We start from the raw sequence: 12,498 nt of genomic DNA, 5'->3' as shown, positions 1-12,498 counted from the left end.
AATATTCCCACGAATATTATCCAATAGATTCTTCCCTGATGAAAAACAATGACTATACTCAACCACTTCAACAACAATTGGATGATCTCAACAGTCACACCTCTTTTCAATCTCCCCATATTCTTTCCCTTTGTTTCTACTCATGTTCTGCTTCACTTCTTTGTGACATTTTTTCTAACAGATGGAGGGCTTTACTGATTATCACTCATCATCTGTTGTACTACTTGCTTATGATGCTACTAAAGATCATAATCGAGATGAACTTCATTTGGCTATTAAAGGAATTCAGATGAGAGGTGATATTCTTCTTGGGGGAGATACTCTTGTTGTTCTTGGTGTTTTGCATACTTTGTCACACCCAAGTAAGTAAAATAAATGTGTTAACTTGATTTTTTTCATGTTCCAATTCTAACAGAAGCATTTTTTTTTTTTTTTTTTTGTATAAATTTCAGTGGGGTACCAAGTAAAGGCATGCCATAACTCATTTTTTGGGATCAATGATTGGGCAATTGAAGAAGAAGTCTCGAAGAAAGTCGATATGTATGAACACATGCTTGTCCCAGTTGCTGAACAAGATAAAAAGGTATACATCCTTTTTTATATAATTTCATATAGTTGTTTGGTTTTTTACTAAGTTGTTGCCTTTGTCTCGGTCTTTAATGTTAAGAAAATTTAGGCCACAGTACTACATCAGAGTTTACCACCTTTTTTTCACAGAAAAATATATGTTTCCTGGCTTGTGCTTTGTATAAGCTTAAGACAAATGTCATCAGTGTCTTGCTTGACTCGTTTTTGTAGCATTCTCTTACCAGTGCAGATGTGATGTTTATTTGCATGTGTAATTATTATCTTTTCCGTGATTAGGTCAGCATCGAAGTCAAAGTTACTGCAGGAAATCCAATTAAGAAAGTTATATTACAAGAGGCCATAACTTGTAACGCAACTTGGGTTATTCTTGATAGGTACATTTTCTTTTTCTTTAGGTTCACTCCCATTGAAGCTTATTCATTTTGTTATGTTTTTTGCATCTACGTAACTATGAATGACTGGCACGTTAGATTGTCTCTTTTGGTGTGATTCTTCAAGCCATTATGCAACCTATGTCAGAGTTTTATTTTGATGTTTGTTTTCTGTTTATTCTTAACCCATGGAAATTTTTTGTATGTATAAACATTTCCGGTTTGTAGAATATATTGTTCAGGCAATTATGGCAGAGTAATCCTAGATGAGGACATTATAGACAATTCCCTGGGTAGGGTGCACACTAGTCCTTATGCACCCAGCCAATTTACAAGGGAATTGATACTTGATGTACTGATTTGATGGACTCAGTACCATCTGGATGCATGACAATTGATAACTGTTGCTTTCATCGCCAATTGGCTTTCAAAATTTAAGATGGTAAGAGAGCAGGCTATTCTGTTTGGCTTAACGATCCACGTTGCCCAGTATAATTAGTCCACGTGTTCGACTGAAGTTAAACGACACGTAAGGGAGCGTGTTGAGATATATAGTTCCACATGGGGCATTCAAAATCTAGCATCTTAGTAAGATCCTGGGGCCGCTCCACCATTACCAATAGGTTTTGAGTCGGATGCTCCAAATTAAGACCTTATCAACATGTATCGGGAATTTGAGACTGGTAATTTTTTTAGCAGTATCCAGAGCTAGAGTTTCTGTTGTCTCTTTCGGTGCTCCATCCAATGAGTCCAGATTAGTACTATTTTATGTGCAGTTATTTCTTTCCCCCCGACATAATGATATCTGGTTCATCTCATGTACATATTTTCTTATTTTGCTTATGTTTCCATTTCTGTGGCTTAACTATCAATTATTACATTTAACAGGCAACTAAGAAAAGATCTAGCGTTTTACGTTAAAGAGCTACCTTGCAAAGTTGCATTGATTCAGGATAGCTTGTCTGTGGAAGTGTTGAGGCTTTCTACCACAACAAACACAGATGTCTCAGAACAGAAGTTCCTTTACTCTCTTCGCAAGCCTGTTCAGCTTCCTTTGAGTGTCGAAGATATTGCAAAAAGTGACCAGTCTATTGTTTCTAGTGGAAGCTATGAAATCTCTGATGTATCTAAGGACAATCTGGCCTCTTCATCTTCAGAAAGTTCACAGCAGTATAGTTTCTCTTCATCTAGTGTTTCTGGGTATTCGTATAAACAAGTCAGGTCAGGTGGGTTGAAATATGCTGTTTACTTGTGTGTGTTTTTTTATGATAGAGATATAACAAGGTTATGCTGGATACTTTATGGTTTATACCTTAATCCATGCATGACTATGGCTGCGTCAGGAGTGTTCTCATTATCATTGGATTGTATATTGCGTTACAGAAAATCTATTCAGAGGGGAAAGTAGATATTCTCCTCAAATCCACGCAAACCAACTGAACTCTTCAGAGGCACCAGTTCTTTGTTCTGGTTGTGGGATGAGGACTGCATTGTATATAAAAGAGTCCATGAGATTCAAATTTGCAGAGATCCAAGCAGCAACATCCGAATTCTCAAAGGAGCAGTTATTAGGAGAAGGTGGATATGGCCATGTATATAAAGGACGTCTTAAAGATGGACAAGTTATTGCGGCAAAGGTACGCAAGGAAGCAAGTGCGCAAGGAGATACCGAGTTTCGCTCTGAAGTATATGTCTTAAGTTTTGCGCGTCATAAGAATATTGTGATGCTATTGGGGTATTGCAAGAATAAGAACAACAGTATTTTGGTATACGAATACATCTGTAACAAGTCTCTCTATTTCCATTTATTTGGTAAGTGGCTTTTTGTAAATTCAAATAGCCAATGTTCCTAATTCCTAGTTTTCTTTGACTTACCTTCTTTCTGGTATTTGTAGATAAATCTGCCACAGTTCTTGAGTGGCATAAACGCCGCGCCATTGCCATCGGAACAGCGAAAGGATTGCGTTTTCTACATGAAGAGTGTCGTGGATGTCCAATAATTCATAGGGATTTGAGGCCAAGCAACATACTACTCACGCATGACTTCGTGCCAATGGTAGCACATACTCCGACAAATAATTTATATATATATATATATATATATATATACCATATATATATATATATATATATTTGTCATTGGCTTTTAGTTACCACTAGATGCATGGTTTCAGTTTTGCAAAAAGTGCTCATGACAAATGTCTGTTAAACCTGGATTTGTCATGATGGCTTGTTATTTTTGGTTTACATTTAGGAGTTTTGGTTCATTATAGAAAAAAATCTTTTTCTTAAAAACACTTTTATGAAAAAGTATTTATTCTAAAAAAACAAAATTTTTTAGCTGGCCTATTTGTTTAAAAAAATATTTTGCTCTATGTTGTTTAACTAATCATTATGTGTCACCTGAGTGCTCATGGAACATTTTAATGTCTATAAACCTACATTGTTTAACTAATTAAGGAGAAATTATTTAGACCCTAATATCCAAGTTTTTGTAGATTTTTTTGGATAAAACAGAAACTAAACACATTTATTTTTACATTAATGTTTTTCATATAAACCATGAGTTTTGGCCATGATATACTAGAGAAGAGTAGAATATACTTAAATGTCTTTTTGTTGGATTTTGTTTCTTTCACCAACAATTTTGGACATTGTTTTATTAATAGCTTATGTGGACTATGACTGAGTTCATTTTTGTAAAGGACTAATCTATTATCACCAACACAATGAAATTCATTTCCAGAATTCGAGGGTACTGGTACTCTTCAGCATTCCATTCAGAAACATAAGTTTCTCTTAGGGATATTGTGCAAAGCCTGTTTCTTTGAAGTAGCATCTAGTTACTAACATAAGTAAGCTAAATGACTGAAACAGCACATAAGAAGTTTTATATTTTTTTAGATTTTACGTTATGCATGGAGTTTAAACAGGTCGAATAAAAGATACAATTTTCTCCTTTTGTCGTACATTGATAGCTTTAAATCCATCCAAATGCGTAATAAAGTTTTGCGTTAGACAATAGTTTTATTATGCTAATTTAATACGAAAAGCATGTAACCACAGATAGGAGACTTTGGCCTTGCCAAATGGAAGACAGGGGATGATGCAGTTCAAACAAGGGTGCTTGGTACATTAGGGTGAGACCTTTTCCATTATATTTATCTGAAAAAAGCTAAACCCTGTTAGTTTTTAGCACTTCTGAGAATTAATTTGTGCTTTTCCTCTTGGTGTCAACTTTAGGGTTTAAAATTCCCCAACTCTTGTACAGGTACCTAGCACCAGAATATGTAGAGAATGGCATTGTCTCTGTTCGAACAGATGTTTTTGCATACGGTGTTGTTCTGTTACAATTGATTACTGGGCGCAAAGTCATCCACGTAAAAGAGCAACAACAATCTCTTCTACAGTGGGTAAGCTGTTGTCTAAACTCTCTATCAGTAATTAGTTGTGAACTTCTGTTATTTTGGTCTAGAGATACGACTAAGCTAATTTTTATATGCTAGTCTGATCTAATTTTTCGTCTTGAGGTTGTTTATTCACATTAAGTCCAAGATTCTTGTTTAACCATATAGGCTGAACCGCTTATTGAGAAGCTTGCTTTACATGAACTCATTGATCCTCGTATTGGAGAAGCTGATGACACTTACGAGTTGTACAATATGGCTAGAACTGCATACATGTGTGTGAGGAGAAATCCTGAATTGCGTCCGTCAATGGGAGAGGTAATGAGACTTGATGCTTAGAGGGTGTTTCTTTTTGTTTCTTTCATTTTATTGTGGCATATACTGTTATCATATTAATGTCTTGGATCCGTATATAGATCCACTATATTGTGGAGGAAACAACAAGAACGAAAACATGAGTCGAGACAAGTATGCATATCAACAGTTTCAAATTGCTTTTAGTATTTAAATACATATATATATTAACTATATTGTGGAGGAAACATCAACAAGAACGAAAACATGAGTCGATACAAGTATGCATATTAACAGTTTTATATTAACAATCTTGATACCGCTAATGATTGTAACTAATGCAGATGACAGTTTTGTTTGTTTCACAATTCAGTAACTTCTTTCCTTTCACTTCAGGTCACACGTCTTCTTGAGGGGGACAGTGGCTATGTTCGTGATTTGGCAGAGCAGTTCATACCTCATTATTCACAATAGCAATATTCATGTGGTATGTATTGGTTTACATATAGAGGTTGGTTGTATTATAATCGATTTTTTGTGGTTCTATGAGCTTGCACATTTTAAATTGTGGAAGTTACCGTTCTATCCAATGATATGGTCGTCTTTCGTCAATATTGTTGATTTGATTGACGACATTCGAACTTGTTTAGCTAATTAACTTGTAATAAAAGAATCAGTTTTGTAGAGAAAAAGGGTTGTTTTCGTTTTTTCTTGTAAGGCGCGACTCGCGCCCTAGTTGGCACAGCGCGACACGCGCTCCCTTGGAGGATTTGTACTTTGCCAAATTTTGGGTCAAGTGAAAGAAAAGTTACTGGACTTTTGTGTACAAATTTTATTAGGCGCGCTCGCTCTCACCTACGCCTAGGCAAGGCGCGACTCACGCTTGGACCCCTTCACAGACACATTGATTTTTTCGGTCCAGTATAAAAACAAAAGTTAGGTTTTCTATTCAACTTAACCTAACCAATACTAGAACAGAGACAGACATTGAAGAGTGCATTCTAAGTGAGTATTTTGAGTATTCATTCTTTGTGAGTGAATTAAGAGCTCTTGTAATCTGTTATTTTGTGCATCTAGTAAAACTTGGATCTCGCCAGTGGACGTAGACACATTGTCGAACCACGTTATATCCGTGTCTTGTGGTTTGTTCTCTTTACATTAGTCTTTTTACTTTATATGCTTGTTAGTTGATAATGAGAAGTGTTGGGATAATACTTGGAGGGTGTTGAAATCTTGTCTTGAAAGAAGAATCAATCCTTGTGTAGAGTTGATTCTTTTCTGTAGTGGATAACATTGTTTCCGCTTTAGTTATTCACAACAATTGGTATCGGAACGGGGTTTAAGACCTTTCGATTTTGAGTCTGTGAACTCAAAATTTTCTGGATACAAGGTGTTTGATAAAATTCCCAAGTGAACGTTTTTTTTGTTATTGTGTGTTACTTAAAAAAATGGCTCCTAAGATGTCAAATGCTAGGTTTGAAGTAGAGAAATTTAATCGAAAGAATAACTTTGAGATTTGGCAAGTCCAAGTAAAGGACATCCTCATCCAACAAGGTTTGCACAAGGCTTTAAAGGGGATTAAATCAAAGGCGGTGAATATAAGTGATGATGATTGGGAAGAGTTCAATCTACATGCTTGTTTATCAATCCAGTTGTGTCTTGCTAATGAGGTCATGTATAATGTGATGGGAGAAAGTACCGCCGCCGGTATTTGGCTCAAACTAGAATCTATGTATATGACCAAGAGCATGACGAACAAGATGTACCTTAAAAAACATCTTTATCGGTACATGATGGTGGATGGTTCAATGATGCAAGAGCACGTTAGCGAGTTCCGTTAACGCCTTTGAATGTTGGCATGAAGATGGATGATGAGGATAAAGCGGCATGTTTAATATTCTTTTTGCTTGAGAGCTATGAGCATCTAATGACTACATTTATGAATAGAAAAGATGTTGATCTTGACGAAATTCAAAATGTGCTTCTTTCTTATGAGTTGATTAAGAAGACACGAGTTAGAATAGCATTGATGCAGGGCAAGGGATAGTGGCAAGATGAAGGTCGTATGAAAATGCCTCTACAATCAATAAGAGGTCTAGGTCCAAGTCAAATAAGCCGCTGAAACATGTGAAGTGCTACAATTGCGATGAAAAAGACATTACGCAAGTAATTGTCTTCACCCGAAGAAAGATAACAAGAAAAATAGCAAGAAGAAAGGTAAGGTTAATGTTGAGGCAAGTTTTGCTTCAGGCTCTAAAGTAGAAGATGTAAGTCTTTGTGTGTCCACATCGCAAGACTATATGGCGGATCGGTGGATCCTTGATTTCGGTGTTCTACCATATGTGCCCAAATAGAAAGTGGTTTGCTTCCTATAAAAGCATCGATGGCGGTTCCGTTTTGATGGGTAATGACCATGCGTGCAAGACGATTGGGATGGAAACTATACGGGTTAAGATGCATGATGGTGTTGTGAGAACTCTAAATGATGTGAGACATATTCCTGAGCTAAAGAAGAAAGCTAAAGAAGAACATTATTTCTCTTGGTACCTTTGATTCCAAATGCCACAAGTTTGTGGGAGAAGGTGGAGTCTTAAAGATTGTTAATGGCTCTTTAATTCTTATAAAGGGTCAAAGACATGGAACCTTATATACTTTGATGGGTAGTACGATGACTAACAATGTAGCAGTTGGTACATATAGTGATGATTCTGAGGCACTAAGATGTGGCATATAAGTTTAGGGCATATGAGTGAATGAGGTTTGTTTGAGTTGTGTAAGCAAGGGTTCTTAAAAGACTTGAAGAAGCCAAGTATGGGGTTCTGTGAACATTGTGTCTATGGGAAGCAGTGCAGAGTCAAGTTTAGTTTAAGCAAACACATGACAACAGGCATCCTTGATTATGTGCATACGGATGTTTGGGGACCCTCCAGAGTGGCTTCAAAAGGAGGTAACCGTTATTATGTCTTATTCATTGATGATCATACTCGCTATGTGTGGGTGTATATGATGAAAACGAAAGATGAAGTGTTTAAGATATTTAAAAAGTGGAAGGCAAGGGTTGAGAATCGCACAGATAGGAAGGTAAAGACTTTAAAGTCTGACAATGGTACTGAGTATACTTATGGGTCTTTCCAAGAGTTTTGTGCGTAACAGGGTATTGCTAGACACTGGACAGTCAGGGGCACACCTCAACAGAATGGGATGGTAGAGAGGATGAATAGAACCTTGCTTGAAAGAGCGAGATGTTTGTTGTCTAATGCTACTCTAGGCAAAGAGTATTGGGCAGATGTAGTGTCCATGGCGTATTATCTATATAATAGGTCACCAATTCCAACTATAGATTGCAAGATGTTTTATGAGGTGTGGTCAGGTAACCCAGCTGATTATAGTATTTTGCGAGTGTTTGGATCGACTGCTTACTACCATGTGAAGGAAAACAAGCTAGATCATAGAGCTAAGAAGGCAATATTCTTGGGCTTCACAAATGGGATAAAGGGATACAGATTGTGGTGTCTAGAAGACCACAAGTTCCTAGTCAGCAGAGATGTTACCTTTGATGAGACTTCCGTGTTATTTTTCAGTAAGCCAGAAAAAGTTGGGCAAAATGGTGAGTCTATAGAAGTTCAAGCTACTGAGCTTGAGTTGTCTGATGCAGCAGATGACTGGTTGATTTATGATGAGGTACCAAATCATGGAACCACACAACAACAGGAAAAAGAGCATGAGCATCCGCAACTTGTAGTGGCTGACCCTAGGCCAAAGAGACAAGTTAAGGAAGTGCACAAGTATGGGCACGATAAGCCAGTGAAACATTATGGTCAGATGGATTTAGTGGTATATGCACTGAATATTGAAGATGATGAGCCAGATAGCTTCAAGAAAGCTGTTAGAAATGCTCATTACAGAGATTGGTTGGTTGCTATGCAGGAAGAGATGAAATATCTTGATAAAAATCACACATGAGACCTTATTTTATTGCCAAAGGGCAAGAGGACTATCGGCAGTAAATGGGTGTTCAGAAAGAAAGAGGTCCTTCCTAAGTCTGACAGCACTGGGTACAAAGCAAGAGTGGTAGCAAAGAGTTTCTCACAGAAAGAAAGAGTCGATTACAATGAGGTATTTTCCCCTGTGGTCAAACATACTTCTATTCGTGTGTTATTGAGTTTGGTTGCTCACTTCGACTTGGAGTTAGAGCAACTTGATGTGAAAATTGTTTTCTTGCATGGAGACTTGGAGGAAGAGATCTATATGAGACAACCTGAAGGTTTTGTTGTTGCTAAGAAAGAAGATCATGTGTGCAAGTTGAATCGGTCATTGTATGGTTTAAAACAATCGCCAAAGCAATGGTACAAGCGCTTTGACACGTTCATGATGCAACATGAGTATACCCGAAGTAAGTATGATAGTTGTGTTTACTTTCGTGGGCTTCGTGGTAATGACTTCATCTATCTCTTGCTTTATGTGGATGACATGCTTATTGCTTCCAAAAATATGGTGGAGATAGACAAGTTGAAATCTCAACTTAGCTTTGAGTTTGAGATGGTTTGAGTTTGAGATGAATGACTTAGGTAGAGCCAAGAAGATATTGGGCATGGAGATTGACAGAGATAGGAAGAAGCGACGACTAGTTGTATCTCAGAAGAAATACTTTCAGAAAGTAATTTCTTGATTTGGTATGGAGAATGCAAAGTCAGTTTCTACTCCTTTGACTGGGCATTTTAGGCTTTCAGCTAAGTTCTCTCCTAGTTCGGTAGAGGAACAAAAGCATATGGCTCATGTTCCTTATGCTAGTGCAGTAGCCAGTTTGATGTATGTTATAGTGTGCACTGCGTGGACATTTCCGCAGAGGCGGTCATTGAGGTGTTAGTAAGCGGTATATGGCAATCCTAAAGTAAAGTAGGATTGGGAGGCAGTGAAATGGGTATTGAGGTACTTGAAGGATACTTTGGATGTGAGATTAGTTTATAGTGGAGGTACTTGTTATATCAGTGGTTATGTGGATTCAGATTATGTAGGTGATCTAGATAGACGTCGATCGACTACTGGTTATGTGTTTATGATGTATGGTGCACCGGTTAGTTGGAGGTCTATGCTTTTGTTCTCTATAGTAGTTGCTCTATCTACTACTGAAGGAGTATATAGGCGGTGTTGAAGTCTTGTCTTGAAAGGCAATTGAAAGAGACATTATGGCTTCGGCAGGTTTCTAGATGATATAGGTATTGAAGCGAAAGGTCGAGTGTTGCCTTGTATTGTGATAGTCAGAGTGCTATTCATTTGGCGAAAAATCAGGTTCATCATGCTCGGACCAAGCATATTGATGTCCGTTATCATTTTGTGCAGAATGTAGTTGATGATGGTGATGTAGCACTTGAGAAAGTGGGCACCCATGACAATCCTGCTGATATGCTGACGAAGGTTGTCACCGGAGTTAAGTTCTAACATTATTTGAATTTGCTCCAAATCCTACATGTTTGATTAAAGCCCTTTCTGGGCATGGCCCTTTGGGGCGGTGGGCGAGTTCGGGATATGATTTGAAGACTAGTACTTCTTGATGGATGTGTTTAAGTGAATGTATCTTGGTTTTATGTGTTAAAACCTCACCGGAGGAGAGAATGGAAAGAAAAAGCTTTGTTAAAAAAATTCGCTCAACTAGTTGGCTTACACTAAAAATTGTTACACACGCCCCTTGGAGGATTTGTACTTAGCCAAATTTTTGGGTCGAAATCGCAAAAAGAAAAGTTATTGGACTTTTTGTGTACAAATTTTTATTAGGTTTGTATCTCATTGCTCCTCACCTACGCCTAAGGCAAAGCCAGCGATTTTTTCCCTCGGACTCCTTCACAGACACATCGATTTTTTCAGTTTAGTATAAAAATAGAAGTTAGGTTTTATATTCAACTTAACCTAACCAATACTAGAATAGAAACAGACATTGAAGAGTGCATTCTAAGTGAGTGTTTTGAGTGTGCATTCTTTGTGAGTGAATTGAGAGCTCTTGTAATCTGTTACTTTGTGCATCTAGTAAAGCTTGATCTCGCCGGTGAATTGAGAGCTCTTGTAATCTGTTACTTTGTGCATCTAGTAAAGCTTGGATCTCGCCGGTGGACATAGGCACATTACCGAATCATATTATATCCGTGTCTTGTGGTTTGTTCTCTTTTATATTAGTCTCTTTACTTTATATGCTTGTTAGTTGATAATGAGAAGTGTTGGGATAGTACTTGGATGGTGTTGAAGGCTTGTCTTGAAAGAAGAATCAATCCTTGTGTAGAGTTGATTCTTTCCTGTAGTGGATAACATTGTTTCCACTTTAGTTATTCACAACAAGTTTCATACTTTAAGATTCGCAAAACTCTGGTTTTGTTCTCTTAGGGTAGAAGTAGAGATATATCTGTCTTATCCATTGTTCCTACATACTAGGTCATGAGGAAGTCAAACGCAATCTGCGCTATATATTGGATGTCTATGCTATGATACTAAAGTGAATGTAAATTATAAATGTTTAAACTATAAGTCTATAACTCTGTAAGAATGCGACAATTACTGTTCTGTAACATTAATAAGCTTCAGAATTATGAACGTGAGCAAAAGTAAAAACTACAAAGTTCTGTATCTTTTTTCAAGTTTGAATTGGGAACTCTAAGTGATCTTGTGTGGTGGATATATATTGATCCCATAAGCCTCCAGACTAAATGCATTGTTATTTCAGGTTGATATTTTCGTGTTTCAAGAATCCAAGTTTACTCTGTTTCTGACGAGACAGATAGATATTCTCCCTATGCCTCTTGGCCTGGTATATCTGACATTCTGACTTATTAAGCCGTACCACTGCAATCTTTCCCTTGCAGCGGTTTATAATTCTGCCCAACTGAGTGTAGCAAACTATAAACATCTCAAGTGCATTGCTTTATCAAATAGACTTGAGAAAGTTGGGTTGCATTTTCGCAATATCTTACCACTCTTCATTTGCAAATAATGAAGATAATAATCAACTAAATAAAGTATATGCTCCAACCAGAAACAGGAGAATATTATGCAAATGGGGATTAATATATGCAAGCGATGGGGCGAGCAGTCGAGCACCAACTCAATGGCCACAAGTAGTGGGAAATCGGACCCATGCTTGGATTAATTAGATATGGTTGTAGTTCGATTGTGCTAGGAATCTAATTGGATTTGTTTTTATGTTTCGCCATAAGTGTATTGTAATCAGTGTAGGATTGAGTCTTGTACAGCCATAGATGTTTTATTATTGTTACTTAAGAATTCAGATACTTCACACTTGATGCCCCATTACAGAACAGGTAAAGCAGAACATACAGCAGACATACAGTGGCTGCTTAGAAGCTGCTCAGCATACTCGGCTGCTCTTGAATAATCAGATTTGGGTTTCATATGAATCATATGAGTATGAGTAGTAATCAAATATAATCAATCTAAATATCTGATCTTTTTTAACACGACAAATGATATTAATCGGGCACCATATAGTGTTTTGTACTTTGTAGTGGTTGAGAAATAGATCGAGTGTATGTGATGTCTTATCCTTGATGTATCTGTTGGAAATGAAGAATACCACAATCCATATAGGTGCTAACGGATTACTTAAAATGTTAATGAAGTCAAAATGCTATTGGATTGCTTAAAATGTTAATGGATTACTTACTTCACTACGACTTATCCCAATATCTCCTTACTTAAGCACCTCATTCTGAGATTTATTATTCATGGCCGTGCAGTGGTTCAAACTTCAAAATATCCAAAACCTTTTTTTTTAACTGTATATGTTATGTTAGAAGGTCGACTAAATTAATTAGTTGCTTTAATCATTGAGCTTG

At 37.1% G+C, this 12,498-nt stretch overlaps 1 protein-coding gene across 2 annotated transcripts; it reads left to right on the top strand.

Annotated features, from left to right (window-relative positions):
- LOC147502770 (cysteine-rich receptor-like protein kinase 43) lies at nucleotides 1-12,162 on the top strand. 2 transcript variants are annotated; one of them, XM_086607596.1, is made up of 11 exons: nucleotides 1-362; nucleotides 453-583; nucleotides 865-962; nucleotides 1,848-2,185; nucleotides 2,343-2,771; nucleotides 2,855-3,015; nucleotides 4,026-4,099; nucleotides 4,231-4,372; nucleotides 4,535-4,684; nucleotides 5,057-5,147; nucleotides 11,370-12,162. In XM_086607596.1, the coding sequence occupies exons 1-10, from the start codon at nucleotides 182-184 to the stop codon at nucleotides 5,132-5,134; spliced, it is 1,782 nt and encodes a 593-aa protein (XP_086463722.1). In that variant the 5' UTR covers nucleotides 1-181; the 3' UTR covers nucleotides 5,135-5,147; nucleotides 11,370-12,162. The 2 variants fall into 2 exon arrangements, with proteins under 2 accessions (XP_086463722.1, XP_086463723.1); XM_086607597.1 differs by lacking the exon at nucleotides 11,370-12,162 and having other exon boundaries at nucleotides 5,057-5,352.
- Nucleotides 12,163-12,498: the final 336 nt, after the last annotated feature.

Source organism: Coptis chinensis, chromosome 4 (genome assembly GCF_015680905.1).
Source record: "Coptis chinensis isolate HL-2020 chromosome 4, ASM1568090v1, whole genome shotgun sequence".
In the NCBI taxonomy this organism is placed as follows: domain Eukaryota; kingdom Viridiplantae; phylum Streptophyta; class Magnoliopsida; order Ranunculales; family Ranunculaceae; genus Coptis; species Coptis chinensis.
This window is presented reverse-complemented; position numbering and strand designations above follow the sequence as displayed.

What these genes read in the sequence shown, in the direction of transcription:
- LOC147502770 (XM_086607596.1), top strand. Translation starts at nt 182, where the DNA reads ATGGAGGGCTTTACTGATTATCACTCATCATCTGTTGTACTACTTGCT. An exon ending in TTGCTGAACAAGATAAAAAG is followed by an intron (nt 584 to 864) that starts GTATACATCCTT and finishes TTCCGTGATTAG; the next exon opens with GTCAGCATCGAAGTCAAAGT. An exon ending in GTATAAACAAGTCAGGTCAG is followed by an intron (nt 2,186 to 2,342) that starts GTGGGTTGAAAT and finishes ATTGCGTTACAG; the next exon opens with AAAATCTATTCAGAGGGGAA.